This window comes from Cricetulus griseus, chromosome 2 (genome assembly GCF_003668045.3).
Source record: "Cricetulus griseus strain 17A/GY chromosome 2, alternate assembly CriGri-PICRH-1.0, whole genome shotgun sequence".
NCBI lineage: Eukaryota > Metazoa > Chordata > Mammalia > Rodentia > Cricetidae > Cricetulus > Cricetulus griseus.
Window position 1 is genome coordinate 313,694,062 of NC_048595.1, and position 20,706 is coordinate 313,714,767.

Genomic DNA, 20,706 nt, shown 5'->3' on the forward strand with positions numbered 1-20,706 from the left:
TATTTACTCTTTGAAAAGCTAAAATCATTAGTTTTCAAGTGAAAATCCTTGAGCTGAAGGATCAGAGAACAGTAAGCGTCAGGGGATCCACTTGGGAGTAAGAGGGAGTTGTCAATTAGAGCTGGTCTTATGCCTGTGTGGTAAAAGTACTTTCAAAAGAAGTTTTTGTATTTGCTTGCTCCTGCTGTATGTTTGTTTCACATAAAACTATTTACAAATAAAATCTTCTCACAGTAGTTCAGTGCTTCAGTTTTCCTTAGGTGACTTCTCAGAGCAACTCAGATCAACAATGTAACTCTTTGTCATTTTTTTGACCAAATAAAGTTTTTAATTGAAGATTGGAGTTAGCAAGGAGTTGTAGTAAAATTGGCTTCTGTTTTCTTTCCCTGCTTCTTTGGAGATAAATAGGTATGCTTTTCTTGGAAGGCAGAGTGGTGTTATGAAGGCTCTAAAACAGCAGTTTCCAACCTTTGGGGATCACATATCAGATATCCTGTGTATCAGATATTCACATTATATTTCATAACAGCAGCAAAATTAGTTATGAAGTAGCAACAAAATAATTTTATGGTTGGGTGTCCCCAGAGCATGAGGAGCTATATTAAAGGGTCACAGCATTGGGAAGGTTGGGAGCCACTGCTCTGAAAAGTGAGTATATGCATCAAATCAGGGTTTCTACTTCAAGGAAGCTCTATACAGGAAACAATGAGAAATAAAGGTGTAGTCTCATCGTGAAGACACTTTACACTCAAAGATACAAGCAGAGGTCACTGATGAAAATCTAATAAATGAATACTGAAGGCAGCAGACTGAATACTTTCCCCATAAGGCCAGGAGTAAAATAGGAGACTCTGCTCTCAGCACACATCTGTTTACCGTGCACTGAAGGATCTGGACAGCAAAATTAGGCAATAAAAAAGAAATGAGTGGTTGTTTCTGACTCTTTTATGGAAAAGAAGAGCTAAAACTTTCTGTGTTTATATGTGACATGATCTTATGTATAGAAAAATCATAAATCCACACAAAATTGTTAAGGCTAGTAAATTAACTTAGCAAGGTTTCAGGGTACATGGTTGACAATACAAAAATAGTTGTAATTCTATAAAATCAAATGGAGAAAATTCTATTTACAGTAACACCCAAAAGAACAAAATACATAGTTTTTAGAAGTAGGGGATTTATACATTAAAATCTTTAAAACATTGTTCAGTGAAATTTAAAATATGTAAATAAATTGAAAACTTAGGAGCTGGAAGAGAGGGCTCAGTGGTTAAGAGCACCTGTTGTTTTTACAGAGGACCCAGGTTCAATACCCAGCACCCACATGGTGGCTCATGATCATCTGTAACTCCAGTTCCAGGGGACCCAGGGCTCCTGTGGTGCAATCATGCATATGATATGCATACATAATTTCAGGCAAAATACTCATTACAAATAATCTAGAAAAAGTTAACTGGAAAAGTTATATTGAACATAAATCATATGTTCAATAGTTAGATTTAATATTAAGATTTAAACACTACTCAAAATGACCTACGAATGGAATATAATCTCTATCATAAAATTAAATCTGACTTTTTGTTTCAGAAAGGAACAAACTAACCTGAAACTTGATATAGAAGTATAAAGGATCCAGAATAGACAAAACAGTTCTGGAGAGAAACCACATAGATGTGAGACAATTCCTAATTCTAAAACTTCCTTAAAGATACAGTGTTAGGACAGTGTGATACTGGCATAATGATGTAGAAATGCAGATCAGTGGAATAGGATTGAGGGTACAAAAATAAAACCTCACACATATAGACAGTTTGTTTACAAGGGAACCAACACCTTCCAATGGTAGAAAGACTAGTCTTTAAAAAGTAAGGCGAGCCACGTGTAATGTTCGTATCTGAACTTCCTGCTATGGGAGGTTGAGTTAAAGATCAGCCTGGGCAACATAGTGAGACTCTGTCTCAAGAGGAAAGAAGCAGAATCAGATGAACATATACATATAAAAAGGAATAGATTCAATTAGTACCAAGTGATAAATTGGGCTAATTAAGTGGAAACTTTTGCTCTTCAAAGAATACCATTGACAAATTGAAAGTACAATCCCCACCCTTAAATGGGGGAAATACCCCACACACACGTAAATCATTTATCAAACATGTATCTAAAATGTGCAAAGAACTCTTAACAAAAAGAAAAGTAGCACAATTAAGAATAATTTGAAATTTCTCCAGAAAAGAAATGTAAATAGGCAATAAATGCATGAGAAAAGGTTGATCATCATTAGTGAGTGAAATGTGAATGAAAACTGTGATGGGCTACTATTTCCTACATACTGGTACCACTCATGTCTAAAAGACAGGGCTTGAGTGTTAATAGCACATGGAAAAGTCGTACTGTAGCTCAGGCTTTGCTAGTGTGCTTGTAAGATACTACAACGACCTTCCAAAAGATTGGCAACTCATTAATTGTTAAACAATAATCCTCCTGTGTATAGTCCCACCCCAAATGAAAACATGCCCAGACATATATGGATAATGAAATTCAGAGCACCAGTATCCATACTAGTTAAAAAAAAAAACAGAAATAACCTAAACCTCCATCAGTTAATAAATGGATAAGCATATAGAATGTGCATATCCACACAATAGATTATTACTTGCCAACAAATAGAGCAAAGAGCTAATGTAGAACCCAGAGACTAGACATGGTAGACACTCTTAAAATATAAGCTGAGTTTGATTGCTTTCAATTTTTTCTTTCATCTGTTTTAAAAGCGGCCTCATCCTGAGCCCTGGCAAGACCAACACACCCCTTCTTTCTAAATCCTTGTTCTTGTTCTCACTCAGAGTTAGTGGGTGAGTACATGCTCTTGAAGAAAGGGACCCTAAGGTACCATGTAAAGTAAAGGATTCTACATCCTGGAAACACTTTAAGTCTACTAAAAGAATTACTGAGAATTAATTGAATATTTAAAAACCAGTATCGTATTCTCCATTTTATTTTGAAAAGGCCTTTTTAATGATTGTGAGGACATTATCTGTGAGTGGTTCTCAAGTCACCTGAAAGCATGGTGGTTTAAAGCTACAATGAGCATGCAGTGTCTGTTGTCAGGAACAGAGAGCCTCTTAGCCAAGAAGGCTTGTCCAGTGGCTTTGGTACATTGTTGCTCTGTGTTGTTTCAAGGCTTCCTGCTGTGGGACCTTTAGTGTCACCTTGGGGCAGTGAGCTAAGAGAGAACAGGAATGTCCCAGTGTTGACTGTGACCTTACAGATCACATTACTGTGACTGCCTTACAGATCACATGGCTGTGACTGCCTTATAGATCACATGACTGTGACTGCCTTACAGATCACATGGCTCTGACTGCCTTATAGATCACATGACTGTGACTGCCTTACAGATCACATGGCTCTGACTGCCTTATAGATCACAAGGCCCCTCTGCTCCACATTCTGTGACACAGTATTCTCTTAAAGAGCCCATAATCAGAAAGAAGCCAAACAAACTGCCTATCAAAGGGAGGGGCTTGGAAGAACTTGGGGACACAATTTAAAACCATGGAATAAGGAATGCTAGAATTTCTAAGCTGATAATACATTTCAAATCAATTTTGCAGTGCTTAACTGTTCTTCAGGGACTAGACATTTGGCTTTCGGGTGGTAATGACTTAGGTGTGTGGAACCGAAAATTAGATCTGCTGTGTAAGACCGACCACCTTTCTGATACAGGTAAAAAACCAATCATGGTAATTATGAGATGTGATTGATTGTAAAAGACAGTTGAATCTTTAAAGAGACAAATCAGAATATGATGTGATAATTTCATGTAGGAATATTTTAGTTCTGAGGATTGTGAGTAGCCATATATGATTAGTATTTTCATGTGACACATAATTTAATGAACATTTGTATTCACATGTATCTTATTTATACCAAGTATTGGGTTTCAGTATGATATTTTCACACATGGATACGATGTATTTTGATGCTATCTACCCATGCTGTCACCCTCTCTTGTCATCCTTACCTTTACACCAGTCTTTTCTTCTTCCCAAAGTCGTCCTCCTCCTACATATGACAGAAGACCTGCCCTTCTGTCTTCCCACATCTGGCTTATGTTACTTACAGTGATGACCTTCAGTTCCATCTACTTTCTTGAAATAATAGGGTTTTGTTTTTATGGCTGATAATATTCCACTGTATGTGCATATCACGTTATCTCTGTCCATTCATCCATTGATGAACACATAGGCTGATTCCATAAACTCCCTTTATTAAATAGTGTCACAGTGAACATGGATGCATAGGATCTCTTTTACATGATAACCTTTGATTACTTTTAGTATGTATCAAACCCCAGGTGTGGGATAGCAGGACCATGGTCATTTAATAATAATCTACAGTTTATATATTTCTATATGTGTATGAACGTGTGTGTGTGTGTGTGTGTGTGTGTGTGTGTGTGTGTGTGTGTGTGTGTTGTGTGGGTATGGGATATGACACATGTATGAAGGTCAGAGGACAACTAGTGTGAATCCTTGTCTTATACCATGTGGGTTCCAGGGTCAAACTCAGATCCTCAGGCTTGGTGGCAGGCACCTTTATCTACTGAGTCATCTCACTGGCCCTTTAGTGAACATTTTCTATGTTTAAAATTCTTCTTCTTCTTCTTCTTCTTCTTCTTCTTCTTCTTCTTCTTCTTCTTCTTCTTCTTCTTCTTCTTCTTCTTCTTCTTCTTCTTCTTCTTCTTCTTCTTCGTTTTTCAAGACAGGGTTTTTCTGTGTAGCTTTGGAGCCTATCCTGGCACTCTCTCTGGAGACCAGGCTGGCCTCAAACTCACAGCGATCCGCCTGTCTCTGCCTCCTGAGTGCTGGGATTAACGGTGTATGACACCAATGCCTGGCTTAAAATTCTTCCTTTGAAGAAGGAAGATTTTCACAAGTTTGAGGCCAGCCTGGGTTATGAGTGAGACCCCCATCTAAAAAACAACAAACATGCAATTATATTCTCCTACCCCTTCCATGTCCTTCTCTTGTGCTTTTTCTCATTTCTTCCATGTGTTCACAAAGCATACATGTAAAATATCCCCATTCGGAGGAGAAATTAGGGCAGAAATTCTCTTGACATCCTAACAGTGCTGCTAGTCTTTGACAGGTAGGAAGGAAAGGAAGTGGGACATCCTTACTTGCATATATGTTAAAATTATGTTTATAAATTATATATAGCAAAGAGGAAACTGTTGAACAGTTTCTTGTGAATGTGTTCCAGTGTTTCAACTTCTAATGCTTGAAGTTGTGGTTAGTCTGATACCATTTTATGATTCAGCTATGAAAATATATTCAGTACTCGGTGTTTAAGGCCAAGGACAGTGTGGTGAGCAGCAATCCAGCTACTTGGAGGCTGACAAGGAGTACCCGGACCCAGGCCTATGATAGGCCAGTCTGAACAACAGCAGCAACAAAACCCAACTGACTACAAATTCCACCCATAAATAGATGAAGTGTGGTGGTATATATAGGCTAGTCATTTCAGTAACACAAGTTGTCTTGGAAATGTACTAATTAGCTGTAAATGTGCGGTTTGAGGGCCATTTCTTTGGCTGTTAACTAGAGGGTAGAGCGTTGTGCTAATATCTGGCTGCTCCATAGCAGAACCACTTCCTCTGTGTTCTTCTTCAAGTGCTCTGACAGTCAGGGTTTCAGGAGAAGATAATCAGCTGGTGGTCCTCTTATCTCCTCAGGTTGACACTGTGTACTTGGAGGTGGTGTCCGGTTTCACCAGCCAAAAGCTTAGTCCTCAATAGTTCCTTATCCCATCGTTCCATTGACATGCCCATTTTTTTGTTTCGTTGTGTTTGTTTTTAGATTTTGACCCCCGGTTATAAATCAGGATTAGTTTGCTAGAGTTGTTTACAGAACTAAGGGAAGCACATTTACCCACTTACATTCTACCATGAGAGTACCAAAGAAATACAAAGTGCAGGGTGGGAAGAAGGGGCACAGAACCGTTGTATTGCTAAATGTGCCACCCTGAAGGAACTGTCTTATGTCCAGATCTATCAAATCTGTCTAAATCCTATCCTGGTTTTAATGGAGGCTTTGTTCTGTAGATGTGGATAATCAAACCATTTGTTACTAGTGACCAACATTATCTTCTGCCCCTCTCTCCTTGGAAGTTGAGGGGTGAAGCTGGAAGTGCCAACTTTCTCCTCTCCTCCTGCCTTGGCTCTTCTAGTGGGCGACTCTCATCCCCACTTACCGGGGACTAACCAGACACTAGTCATCTCATTGGGACACAGAAAGACCGTGTCTTCAGAGAGACGAAGGATTTTAGGAGTTGTGTAAGGAAACAGGATGGAGGCCAGATACAGCTTTTCCATTATCACCTTAGCTCATTTAGTGCCAGTGAGCATGCATAGTCTTAAAGTTACACTGAGGGAAACGTCCTTATCTTGTTCAACTGGCTGTCATGTGATAGTGATTATAGCATTTTGAATATACCATGTTACCACCACAGGAGAAATATTCAGAGCCTATTTATATATTTTAAAAAGTCTTCCATACGTATCAGAAACTTACTCATAACTCACTTTCCATGTGTAAGCAGCAAGTGTTTACCAGGTTTCAAACATGTTTTATGGGAAGTGACTAACATAAAATTGAGAAAGTTTTGTTTTTGATGTAACCCATGAGAGAAAATGATTCCCCTTGTTTTATATTTCTTTCTGAAGGGATCAGTGCTTTGGTTGAAATCCCTAGGAATTGTGTTGTAGCAGCAGTTGGCAAAGAACTGAGTAAGTATATATATTTTCTTTATGGTTGCACACACACACATGTGTATATTGCTACGTGAATACATATATACAGGTGTGCTAGAAAGACAAAAGCAGTTTTATTTCAGAGACGTCTGCCTCTGACCTAGCCCTGGCTTCTTGGGGTTGTTGAAAAGATACAGGGCAAACCATTTTCGAAGTGTTAGGTCAGATTTCTTCTCATCAATATATTACACTATTACTTTCTCCTTTTATTTTTATTAAACAATATATCACGTGCTCTAAAATCATTTAGCAGTAGTGTTTACACTCAGTGTTTATCAACGTCAGAAGACTTCTCTGATTAGCTGAGAGAATTTCTGGCATCCACAATTCGAATATGAATGGCTATTAGAATATAATAATTTTGCAAAATCTTTGACATTTGGTGAAATATTGTCAGAGGTACAGGAAGAACTGTGCTGTAACCTATTTTCCAGGGAGGAATAGGAAAAGAGAGACTTGGATAGTTGATTAGCACCACTTGGAAAGGCTGTGAGACCTTAGCACTGTTTCTATCAGGCCTGCTTATCTGAGCATCTACAGCACTGGTTCCAGTGGTCTATCAGAGCACATAGATGGCTCCAGTGGCCTATCAGAGCATGTAGATGGCTCCAGTGGCCTTTCATAGCATGTAGATGGTTCCAGTGGCCTATGAGAGCATGTAGTATACTGATGGTCAGCCTGCACACTCGTCTCATGTCTGCTGTGAACTCTTGAACATTAAGGGGCAGTAACTGGGCCTGTTCACATTTGGAAGCTAGAATTCCTAGAATATCACAGATGTGTTATAAATGTTGGTTGATAAAACCTCTTGATTTAATTTTAGGTTTTATGTGTTGATTAAAGTTAGAATTTATAGTTTAAATAAAAGTATTTTTTCTTTTCTTTTCCTTTTTTTTGAGACAGGGTTTCTCTGTTTAACAGTTTTTGGCTGTCCTGGAACTCTGTCTGTAGACCAGGCTGACTTCAAACTCAGAGATTGGCCTGTCTCTGCCTTCCAAGTGCTGGGACTAAAGGCATGCACCACCACCACCTGGATAAATAAACTATTTTTTTTTAAGTCAGATAATAAATCAAGGAACACAGTCAACATCTATAGTCAAGAAATTAGAAGCTCTATTCTCAGAAGATTTGTGATTTAATAGTATATGCCCCAAACTGCAAAGCCTTTTTGTCTTGATTAACTGCTATTTTTATCTTCTGGCAGCTGCTGAAGCCTTTGCTAAGTTGAAGGCGAAAGAATCTGGCTTGTTTTGTAGCACTGCATACTAGCCTGTACACATGTGTAGAGAACACTGATAGTGGAAATGACCAGGAGAGTGGCCTGGGCAGGAATGGAGTGATATTACTGATGTGTGATGAAGCCTGAGAGAAAGTGGAGGTGTCAGTGTGGGTTTTGGAAGTCAGCAAAGGAAGCAAGGCAAAGGGAACTGGGCTTAGAGTTTGCAGAGATTATTTAAACCGCTCAAGCACTTGAAAGAAATAGTGTAAATTGGTATAAACAGGTTCTTTTTGGAGGTTTTTTTTTTCCAGTGTGATATATATTTTGCACTTAATGATTTTTGAATTGAAAGGTATTTTATGTTCTTTGAACATTTAGTAAAATAGCTGTCTTTTAGTAATTTTTAGGTTGGTAGCACCCACAGAAGGCTTGCTGGAATGGGACATCATTGAAGTTAAACGCCTTCTTGATCACCAGGATAATATTCTGTCATTGGTTAACATCAATGGTAAGCTCTTTGTGTACATTTATGTTATGTACAATTTCAGAATTTCCATCTTCTTTTGTTCCAATATTTCAGAATTACTGCTCAAATAATTTGTTTTAGTGGAGAGTGTTGTTATCTCTTACTCTAAGCTCTGAAACAGTACAGCCTGTCAGATCTCATAGTGTGGCAGGTCTAAGACTTAGGCATGGCAGTTAGAGTAGGGCATAATTATCCTAAGGTACTGCTTGATAGCTGTGGATGCTCACCACATACAAGCTATGAATTCTGGTGCACATTTTGCATTTTGGCATCCTTCATGAATGGCTCTGGCTCCATCACTATCAGTGAGCTGAGTATGACATCACGTGGCAGGAGAGGATCACGAACTCCTGCTCTTGTAGATAAATGATGGCTCACATAATCAGAACTGAACTGGGTGATCTGTATAGGGATCAGACAAGAGTTCTGGTGGAGGTTACAGGCAGGTCGTGTAAGATTGCTGGGAATATGACAGCAGGAAAAGGTACAGCTCCCAAGGCCCCAGAAATCTGGGGCTTGTCTGGCTGTTTTGTAGGATTATGTTCTATAAACATGAGATGGGGGTGAAAGGGAGTATGTAGAACACCAAATGTAGACTTACTTTGTGTCTTTTGTGCCATTTGGTCCTATTTTCAGATGTATCGGTTTGCGTCCTTCCCAGCTTCAGAATCTTCTCCCCAGTAGCCAACATCTTACAAAGCTCAGATGCATGTCTTCCCAAAGATCAGATTGTCTGTGTCGCTGGAAGTACCAGTTGTTGGGCAACTCTTTGTAACCAGAGACTGCTTTCTCTATCCATGAACAGTAGCTCAGAAGGCAAGCTCTTATATGAGGAACCCTTTAAGCAGCCTTGGAAATACTGAACCATGACAAGGTCCTGGAGCTTCTACAAAAGGCAGGACAGGTTCTGGCCCATAATGTTGGTTATATCTAGTTACATATCTTATTTTAGTGGTGAAGCCCTGGCATCATCGAAACAACATGGTTACTTAAAGGAAGATGACCAGTTATTACCGAACATGCCTTAGTTAGCTTCATGGTCCAGCTTTTGTTGTATAGTATCTAGCTAGGCTTATAACTTCTTATGCTTTTTATTTCACTTTACTTTTTGCTGAGGTGAGAAGCCAATGCATTCTAAGCAAGTGTGTACCACCGAGCTACCTCAACCTGAGGCTTTTGAACATTTAAAATTTAAGCTCCCCACTCACTTCCTTCCCTGATAGGTTCTCCCTGTGAAACCCACGCTAACCTTGAACTTACATCCTTTCTGGTTCTGCCTCTAAAGTCCTGCTGTTACAAGCATGGACTACTACACAGCTCTTAGTCTGGATCTTATGGAAAGCTAAAGAAAAGTCATTAATTAATTAATTGTTAATGAAGGTCACAGAAATTCCATAGTACTTTTTACTTTGCAAACTGTAAAACTGAACTACAAATAATAAATAAGGCAAAGTATTTTCAGGAATCACGCATGGTTAGGTAGTCTGGTGACTTTTGAAAGATTTGATACCTTATATGATTGAGTTCTGTAATTCCCCACTTCACCTTCTGCCCTGCTTCTTTCTGCTCACCTACACATCACAACAAAAGTGCATTAAAAAAGAAAAGAAAACAACAACAACAAAAAAAAACTGTGTCTTGTCGGGAGATGGTGGTACATGCCTTTAATCCACCACCAGAGAGGCAGAGGAAGGCAGATTTCTGAGTTTGAGGCCAGCATGGTCTACGGAGTGGGTTCCAGGACACAAAGGAACCCTGCCTTGAAATCCAAAACTAAATAAAAAATATATAATTATACTATTTCTCCCTTCCCATTCCTCCCTCCAAACCTTCCCATATGTCCTTCCTTCTTCTCTTAAAAATGTATAGCCTTGTTTTATTGTTGTTTCATGCGCGCGCGCGTGTGTGTGTGTGTGTGTGTGTGTGTGTGTGTGTGTGTGTGTGTGTGTGTGTGTGTGTAGCTAGGACTTGCTAAGTCTGTATAATGTTACTTATGTGTGTGTTTTCAGGGATGACCATTTGGTATTTTTTAAAGTTTGGAAAGAAGGCTTAGTGGGTTGGAGGATTTGATGCGCAAGCATGAGGACGGATCTCCAGAACTCTTAGAAAAAGCCATAAGGTGGAGAGCTATGCAGGGCCTCCAGATTCTCCTCCCACCTCCACATGCATGTACAAAAAGTCCACATATCTGCCTACATACATTCAACATAGAAACAAATAACACACAACACAATTTTCTAAAAGGAAGTGCATTTTTGGTGCAGTGGCCCCAGAGCAGTCTTGGAATGATATACTTGAACTCCCCAAAATATGCTTGCTATGTACCAAACTTGCTGAAGGGATCTGAATGCCCAGGGTGTTCCTAAGACATAAGCTGATGTTCCTACCCTCTTCTGACTAAGGGCTCTCTGCATTCATTTCATTCCTTTGCTTGCTCTGTGCTGACAGGATGGTGATCTCAAGATTAATGCTGTGAGGTATGGACAGATAGAATGCTGGGAGAGATTTTCCTAAGTGAATTATGAAACTTCAGGATGAAATATACCCACTGTTAGTACATCATGGAGGATGTTTGGTGTGAAACTTTTTGAGTCACTTGTCTGGAAACACAAATAACTTACACAGGGAGAAACTAAATGCTAACTAAGGTGAATGCCAGTCTTTAGCTTTTAGTGAAAAGATCCGATGGGGTCATTGATACTGTGTTTCTGTTGTGTAAAAGAACCACAGAGGGGACAACTGTGTGGTCTCAAAGTTTTAATTCTGTGATGACTACAGACCCAGACTTACAGTCAATGAGTGTCCTTTTTATCCTTAAGTTATTTGATTCTTTTGGAGTGGAGTGAAATTGGAGGAGGCCATGGAAAGATTAGTGCTGCTGATGTACCCCAAACTGCCATAGTGTTAAAACCAGAAAGTTGTTTTCCTCCAGAGATCATAAATAAGCTTATTTCTTCACACAGCAGTTCTATAGTGTGTCAGTAACTACAGACATCAATAAGCTACCTATTATAACTCCTAGACCAAGATAAAAATAATGTTTATATCCACTTGGCTAGTGACTTTTATTTCTAAGATATTGTTCATCTGACTATGGCAGATTTCTCTCCTGTTGGTTTATTTGACAGATGGAATAATGAAGTTATAATTATCTACCTGTGTATTCCTAAGTTGTAAATCACTGTACATTTAAGTATTATTAATGTAGAGGAATACCCATACTCAAAATAATATCTGATTTTAAAAAGCTAGATATTTATTATTTAATTTGTTTTCTATAATCATCCTCATTTAATGCATGAAGAATCCAAGATAGGGAAAAGTTAATTTTTTTGAGACTATCTGGCTAGTATCAGGCAGAGCCAGAACTGTAACTTGAGTTTTATGCTCAGTGCATTGTTCTGTTCTGACTTAACTTAAATATGTAAGAGCAGTATCAAATCCCATTTGAGAGATAATTTTTAGTCTAGCAGTTGCATAGTATCTATTAAATATGTAATATATAAGTTGTCTAGGTCCTTAATTTAACTCTATCTGAGGGTTTTAAAACTTATTATAAGTTAAACATAGTCATAATAAAAATATGATAATAGCAAGAAACAGAATTAAATTAAAAAGGAATTAAAATGAAAATTGTGCCATCATTCAATATCAAACACTAGTCCATATCTTTCTATGTATTTCCTGAGCATATTTACATATGTGCATTTGTATGTCGTATATACATGGTATGCTGTTGGGTGTTTTATTTTGTTTTTGTTTTGTTTTGTTGTTGTTGTTGTTGTTTGTTTCTTGGAACAGGGTTTCTCTGTGTAGCCTTGGCTGTTCTGGAACTCTCTCTGTAAACCTGGCTGGCCTCGAACTCACAGAGATCCACCTGCCTCGGCCTCCCAAGTGCTGGGACTAAAGATGTGGGCCAATGCCACCTGGAAGTTTACCGTTTTATAAGAGTATGGTGTGAACATAGTTCCATGTCAATATAAACATATTTTTATAGCTTAATTTTCAACAACTAGTATTGTTTATTTTATGGTTGTCATATTTAGCCAACAGTTTGATATTTAGGCTGACCTCAAATTTTTAGGATTATGTATTGCAGCTTTGTATATAGATTGTTATGCATTTCCCTCAGGATAAATTCCTTGAAATGGAACTGGTGGATAAATATGTTTGTTATTTTACAGTTTGACTCATGTTGTTAATCTTTGAAATAATTGTGTGATGTTGTGCCAAAATGTATTAAAATGTATTAAGGCATTAGTAGTATGCAAACACACTGATTCCCATATATTCTTCCCCTATACTTTATATATCATTTAAAATTTGATTGTTAAAGTAGTTAAAATTCTAGAAATAATCCTATCACATATTTATTTCCCATCTATCTTCTTATTCTTAGTAATTCCCATGAGTGCAATATTCACTGAGAATAATGAACTGTTTTGATATTTGAGTTGCCAATTCCCCCCATTTTTAAAATCATATGTGTATCTTTTTTTTTTTTTTTTGCCAAGCAGGTATTTCCTTGTCTGTCTTCCCCTGTCCTGCTGCTCTTAGTGTCCTCTAACCACTCTGTAACCATAGAACTACTTACCTTATTTTAACCATGCCCATAAGTACCCTCAGTGTTTTAATTGACAAATTTTTAGCATTTCATTTAAGATAAGATTCTTTTATTTCTATTCCTGTAAACATTGACCAAACATTATAGATGGCATTTTTATTGGCACAAACTGTAATATTTATCTTCAGTCAGAGAATTAGTCTATTTCTGGCTTCTTACTGTCATATTAATCTTTCTGTTTAGCTTGTCTAAGTACAATTAGGAAGCCTATTCATTTTTATTTTTAATCTAGAGAACATGATCAGTAATTGAGCATTTGTGAACTTTTCTAGATAAGAGTTTCGTCACTGGCTCCCATGTTGGAGAGCTGATCATTTGGGATGCCCTGGACTGGACTGTGCAGGCCTGTGAGCGCAGCTTCTGGAACCCATCTCCACAGCCGGATGCCCAGCAAGAAATAAAACTCTGCCAAAAACAAAATGACATTTCTATTAATCATTTCACATGTGATGAAGAGGTAAAGCGTATAAACTATAATTGTTAAAAATAAAAAGTATCTGCTATTTAAAGCCTAATATGTTGGACATATGATTCTGGGCTGCTGAGAGGGCAAAGGCACTTGCCACCAAGCCCAACAACCCAAATTCAACTGACAGGATCCAAAGGAGGGAGAGAAACAGTATACAAATGTATTCGAGCATACATGTACACACACACACACACACACACACACACATACACACACACACACACTCAGGCTCACAGATTCTAAAATGGCCTGATAATTTTATAAAGAATGTACTACTTATATTTAAAAAGAGCACTTTAGTACTTGTTCCTAATCTTGCATGCAAAGAAACTATTTGAATACAAGTTTACATACCTATTTGGATTGGATTAAGCAATACCATCTTGTTTGAGGTTACTATTGAAAAATTCAGTAGTAGTGCTTTTATTTTCTTTGGTGTGTGTGTGTGTGGTATGCATGCACAGTTGTGCTATGACCCACGTGTGAATGTAAAGATAATTTTCAGGAGTTGGTTCTCTTCTTCCATCACATGGTCCCAGGAATGGGACTCAGGCCATCAGACTTGGTGGCAGCCACCTTTACCCACTAGAGCCATTTTATCAGCTCTTCAGTTTCTTAAATTTTAACTTGCCCATCTGGAAAGTAACAATAATGCTTTCCTCACTCCTAAATAGATGCTGTAAGGTGGAGGTGAAGGGAACATTAGCAAAATACCCTATGAAGATGAAAGTGTCTTAATAAAAAGGGATTTATTTATTTTTATTTTTTATAATTTTTTTATTAGTTCAAATTAGGAACAAGCTTGTTTCACATGTCAACCCCTTCTCCCTCTCTCTGTTCTCTCCCTCCTCCTTCCCCTCCCCCCACCTACCCCTCACTCCATCCACCCTCCACTCCCCAGGCAGAGTAGGGCCCTTGACAGGGGCTCTCCAAAGTCCACCACATCATCCTGGGCCGGGCCTAGACCCTCCCCCATATGTCCAGGCCGAGAGTGCATCCCTTCACATGGGATGGACTCTCAAAGTCCCTTCTTACACCAGGGAAAAATACTAATCCACTACCAGGGGCCCCCTAGAGTGTGGAGGCCTCCTCATTGACATCCATGTTCAGGGGACTGGATCAGTCTAAAAAGGGATTTCTAATACTATGTTTAGAATTTTTTTAATTCTTCAGATGACTTAGAATAGTGCCACCACCAAATATACTTCTTCAGGTTGTTTATAGGCAGTTTGATTGCTTAAGATGTGCAGTGCAAGCCATTTTGCCTGCATTTCCAGACAAAAGCAGCAGAGTAAATGCCCAAGGGTACTATGTTCTTTCTTTGGAAACCCAGGCTGTGCCTTGGCACCTTCTGCTTCAGGGCCCTGGTAGCAGCCATCCCTCCCACAGCTCAGGTCTCCAGAGAGCCTGAAAGCAGAGCTGAGCTGCCCTGTGCAGAGCCTTCCACCTGCTTGCTTAGTGTGCTAAGCCTTCCTTGGTGACTGGCACTGGGGGCATCAGAGGGTAACACTGAAGGCTGGGAAGGTAACAGTGGCTTCCCAATGCCACACAGAGGCAGGGAATCTATTATACCAGGTAGTGAAGACTAGTTTTATGCCAATTTCTGAACTTTCTCCACCCCTGCCCACCAGAATATATTTGCTGCAGTTGGAAGAGGGCTGTATGTGTATAACCTACAATTGAAGCATGTGATTGCCTGCCAGAAAACCGCACATGATTCCAACGTCCTACACATCGACAGACTTCCCAACAGGTACATTTTCCCATCTCTCTGCAAAGATGAAAGACAGTCACGGTTCCTAGTGCCACCAGCGTCATTTCTGCAGTGGGCAAATTACCTGGTCTGACCTTGATATTCTTTTGAAAATAGAGAATGTTCTGTGACTGACGGTAACTGAAGAGTTTTTGGCACTATATGACAAAATTTTATAAGGGCAAAGTTAAATGAAATACACTGTGTTTTGTTTTAGAAGGATTTCTTTATAATTGTTACTTAATAAGGTAAAAGACCTGGATCACTTACAATGTACTATTTTTTCTCTTTATATTTTCTATAAACTCATTTTTTTAATGGTGGCATATGTTTATGGCTAAAATCAAATAGTAGCCCTTACTGGCTGAGGCTACTAAATGAGGGTTGCTTTGGCAGTTAAGATTCCACTGAGGAAATCTCATAGCTGTCCGCAGTCAGCTGAGGGCTCCCGTGATCTCAGCAGCAGGCAGTTGGCCTTCCACGGTGCTTTCTGTCTTTTTCTCTCTGCCTTTTTTTGTCCTGACAGGCAGTTAATCTCATGCTCAGAAGATGGCAGTGTGCGCATTTGGGAGGTCCGAGAAAAACAGCAGCTGGCAGCAGAACCTGTCCCAACAGGTGTGTGCCATCCCCACAAAGCAATGTTGTTCCCTCTCCCTCCTTTCTCTTTTTTCTCCCTCCCTCTTCTTCCTTCTTTTTTCCATCTCATCTGAGGGGAAAAGTTGATAATAAAGAGCCACAGGAGCTGTACAGAATGTGCTTTCTGAAGCCTGAGACATTTACAGGGTGCCTACGGTTCTTGGGATCGGGAATTTGCATCTTAATTTCACTTCAGTGTAAAACTATCTCTGTTTTCAAATGAAGACAATTGCAGTTTTATTATTTTGAGAGAAAACCGTGACTTTCACATAATCCGAATGACCAAGTAGCCTACTGAAGTAATTAAACATTTATAAAATTGCCTATCATTCTGAATGGCACACAAAATTTGTACCATTGGTATAAAAGCATTATTGTTAACACTGAATGCAATTTACAGAAAAAAGAAACAACTTACCTTTCTTTGTTAATACCATAATCTCATGAACTCTTTTAGGTATTTGGGAAATGAGTCTGGATTAATTATCAATCCTTAGTAAGTCATACTTTCTTATATTTTTCAGAAGTTCTCTCTCTCTCTCTCTCTCTCTCTCTCTCTCTCTCTCTCACACACACACACACACACACACGATTTTCCTCTGTCTTTTATTGATAGGTCTGAAGTGCTCTTCCCTCCCTGATTTTTGGTGGTTACATGCAACCTTTATGGCTTTTATGGCTGTTTACTTCTTTTACATTCCAGGGTCTGTTTTATTTCTTGCCACTAGTAGATGAGTAGGGGCAGGAGAAGAGATGTGGAGCTAGGTAAGTTAAGAAAACTACAACATAATATATTCATAGATCCCAGCTAGTGATTGGTGCCATCAGCTTAGCCCTTGACAGACATAAGTATGAGGCATGGTTGTATTTAAATTTTTGCCTTTCTGTAAGGAAAAGAATAGTAGTTTTTTAAATGACTGAAACAATTGTCTTTTTGTAGGGTTTTTTAATATGTGGGGATTTGGAAGAGTGAACAAACAAGCCAGCCAACCTGTTAAAAAGCAGCAAGAAAATGGCACTACGTGTTCTCTGGAGCTCATTGGAGATTTGATTGGCCACTCATCCTCCGTGGAGGTACCACTTTCAGTAGGCATGCAGACCAGGCAGTTCCTGCTTGTGCATCATGGTTCTTTTTTTAATGCAGTTGCTCTAAATGAGACTCACACATCCCCAGCTGTAGGCTTTTGCAAGATACTAATCTAGAATAGGACAGTGATAGTATAAGTAGTTAGGATCATCCCTCATAGAGATAGGATTTGAAGAAGTAAGCAATGTATTGGTTTAAGAACAGCTTAATCACCATTGTATAGGAGGTGGAGATAGCTGATTGATCATAGGGCAATGTTAGTGATTTGGAATGTGTATCACAATAGTCAACAGAGGAAGCATGGAATGTTGTGGCTCTGTGTATAGGGTAAAAGCCTTACCAATCTAATTCCAGGGATCATAACCAAATTCAGGATCAGAGTATTGTTTTTCCCCTGCCTTTGATTAATACCATTTATAGAAACCTGTTGTCGTATCACTTTGCATTATGAAGTTTAGGAGCTATGTACAAGAGTCTCACTTGTGGCATTGTAGACAGTAAGCATCATTGTCTGCCATGAAGGAAGGAATTAATGGCAATAAAGAGGTGATGGGAACTGGTAACCATGTAAGGATAGCAGTGGGGGGGAGCTCTAAGTAATACATTTCCTGAATTTTTGTTTCTTAGCCAATGAAGAACAAATTAGTTGTAATTTGGGTGGGCGGGCATCCATACTTTGAAGCAGAAACCACACTGGCCATTGACCATTTCCTGGAGTTTAAAAAGAGAAAATACAATCCTTGTCCTCATGGATCTTATACTTCAGTAGAGAGGAAGGAAAGAGACCTTTCCTTCAAGACAAGTTACGACTGGCCCAGGTGAAAGGCAGTTAGGAGTTACAGGAACATTTCTTGCTGTATCCTGTAATCCTGTAAAGTTCTGTAGAGATAGAGGATTTGAGGTGAGCCTTAGGTGAAGTTGCACTAAAAGATACATGGCCAGTTCACTAAGTGACCCCTTTTACTGAGTGCTGTGTCTTGCTCATCTTTGCTGTCCTTTAAGAAGAAGCTCAGTGCTTTGTTTTTATCTTTCTTTTTGCTTGAGTGGCTGTGGAGCAGATTACAGGCAGTGAGCATAAATGTGGTAGACCATAGGCAGAGATAGTTGTGGTAACCAGGTTGGGTGAAATCACTGGGTTTCCATGAACAGACATTAATCAGATAAAAAGCTTGAAAAAGTAAGCCCAAGGAGTTTGGGCTTTACTTTTAAAATAGTGGGAACTCACTGAACATACTAAAAATGTTTTATGGGTATTTTGCCTGCAGTGCTGATGAAGGCAAGAAGAGGGTGTTGGAATCTCTAGGGACTGAATTACAGCTGGTTGTGAGGTGTTATGTAGGTTCTGGGAATTGAACCCAGGCCCCTCCAGCTGTCCATTAATAGTTTTCAATGGTAGAGAAGAAATGACACATCTGTTATTATAGAAGTGAAAGGTTTAGGAACTTCCTGAAGGTGTTTGCACTTTTGTCTCCTCGCTGTCCCCCAGGGCTTTCCATACTCTATACTTGAGACAAGTGCTCTGACACCAAGCTACCCTTCATCCTGCATGTCAGCATTTCTCAAAAGCACTCTAAAATTCAGACTCTGCTGCTACCAGGTGCTGCCTCCTTCATGGCTTTTGTGTCCTCACCCCTGCTGCCCAGCCCTGCCTGGCCCTTCTGCCCCAGTCTCCTGAGAAATTTTGCTCCTCTATTTCTCTTTTGTTCCATAGTCGTCAGTAAGTCCTGACCTTTGACCTTACTCTCTTGTCCCTGCCTTTTGTTTGGCTCATCCCTTTTTACACTGGGTCACTAAAGGGCCTCACCCTAGTCTTGGGTTTCTCTCTCCTAACCCTGCCTCTCTCACAGTATCCATCCTTTGTTGGTTCTGCACCTAGCCTCTGTTCTCTTCTGTCCCTAGCATGCCCTTTTCCTTTACTTGGAGAGTTTTCTCTGGTGATAATTCTACTGTTACTGCTGGATCTACACTCTTACAAGTTTCTGAGGCATGCCACAGTGCAGTTGATTACAGAATCTTTCATTGGGACCCCAGTTGCTGCAGGTGGCCCTGGCTTTCAAGCTGAAGTTACTCAGTAAATGTTGTGCATTGACTCTGCACCTCTACTTTACAGAAATCACTGAAGTGTTTATCTCAGGAAACTTAGTTGGTAGCCAGTTTTTAGTAAATAATGCAAGTGTGAGGGGACTCGCACCTAACAGAATCTTAAAGCCAACATGAATAATTAGATTGTGGTAAACTCAGAAGATACCTTGAGAAATCACTGTTACTGTGGTTTATCAACAAAATCCATTACAATATTAAATACTGGTTGTACCAACAGGTTGTGAAAAGGAAATTTTTCACTAAGCTTGGTGGCATATGCCTGTAATCCCAGCACTCAGGAGGTTGTGGTCTTCAAGATAGTTTAGACTACATAAGTGAGTCCTAGCTCAAAACAGCAAAGGTTGGGGAGGTGCCTCAATGATAGAGCTGGGAGACCCTGGCTTGGCTCACCAACCCTGGAAACAAGAAAGTCATTCATTAGAGAATAAGATACCATTGCACTCAAATCCAAAGAAACCTCCTCATCTGTTAGAAGCATACACAGTATCTTAGCTTTAGCCTCTTCTTGATGGTCTTGAACTAGTGTTTTAATTTATTCTACAGATGTTCCTGTACTTTGAAGATCATGGACTAGTAACATGCTCTGCAGATCATCTCATTATTCTGTGGAAAAATGGAGAGCAAGAATCTGGATTCCGAAGTATAAAGTTATTTCAGAAGTTAGAAGAGGACGGTGACTTACACCCTGCTGTTTAGTTGAAGGAATTGAACAAATACATACATATGAGCCTTGGACAGCAAATACAGAACGGTACTCTGAAAACCATAGCACACTGATGACTTAGATTTGTAATGTTGTTCTTGCCTATGAAGTTCTGTATGTCTGACAGAAACCAGTATGTCCACCCAAGAACATAGCACAAGTTTCCACTGGACCTTTCTGCTGTGGAAGTGGTGGGTGCTGTGTTCTGTTTCTTAAAGTGATAGGAAAAAAGAGGTACTGTAAAGTTGTCACATTATTTAGAAGTTTTATTTTGGGTTCCTTTAAAGACCGTTTTAAGAATTGTCAGGATAAATATATCCCTTCTGCTACAAATTCTCCTGCTCCTTATTAGCTATCAGTGTTCACGTGAACCAAATTGAATATTTGCCAAAAAAAGAATTATATTCTGTAAGTATAATGATTCTTTTTGGTACCAACTAATTTAAGTCACTGAATAAAAAATTTTATTGTACCTACTAGAGTCCCTCTGTGCTCCAGGCCACAGGCATCATCTGAGGGTACATTGTTTTTGGCCTGAAGACTAGTACTCGGGTGTTTGTTTCTGTGGTGAGGTCTAGGTTAGGAGAGAGACATGACCTTTCTGAGGTCAGGAACTATAGCTGGATTGCCTTAGCCATCTGCTTTGCCTCTGCCTTAACATGAAAAGGTCAAAGACAGCCTCATTATTTGGCTTATTGAACATCTGCTAAGACTGGACCACCTCCATCACCCTCCCAGCCTTGTGACAATATTCTCACTTTTGGCACTGAAA

General features: G+C 39.3%; 1 protein-coding gene across 1 annotated transcript in view; it reads left to right on the forward strand.

Annotated features, from left to right (window-relative positions):
* Wdr41 (WD repeat domain 41) overlaps positions 1–20,406 on the forward strand; it is a 46,581-nt gene extending 26,175 nt beyond the window's left edge. Inside the window, exons 6-13 of the mRNA XM_027401708.2 lie at positions 3,615–3,726; positions 6,728–6,790; positions 8,431–8,541; positions 13,456–13,640; positions 15,284–15,405; positions 15,932–16,020; positions 16,982–17,115; positions 19,775–20,406. Of these exons, the coding sequence (XP_027257509.1) occupies positions 3,615–3,726; positions 6,728–6,790; positions 8,431–8,541; positions 13,456–13,640; positions 15,284–15,405; positions 15,932–16,020; positions 16,982–17,115; positions 19,775–19,927 (969 nt within the window). The 3' untranslated portion in view covers positions 19,928–20,406. The remainder of the gene's footprint in view (positions 1–3,614; positions 3,727–6,727; positions 6,791–8,430; positions 8,542–13,455; positions 13,641–15,283; positions 15,406–15,931; positions 16,021–16,981; positions 17,116–19,774) is intronic.
* Positions 20,407–20,706: the final 300 nt, after the last annotated feature.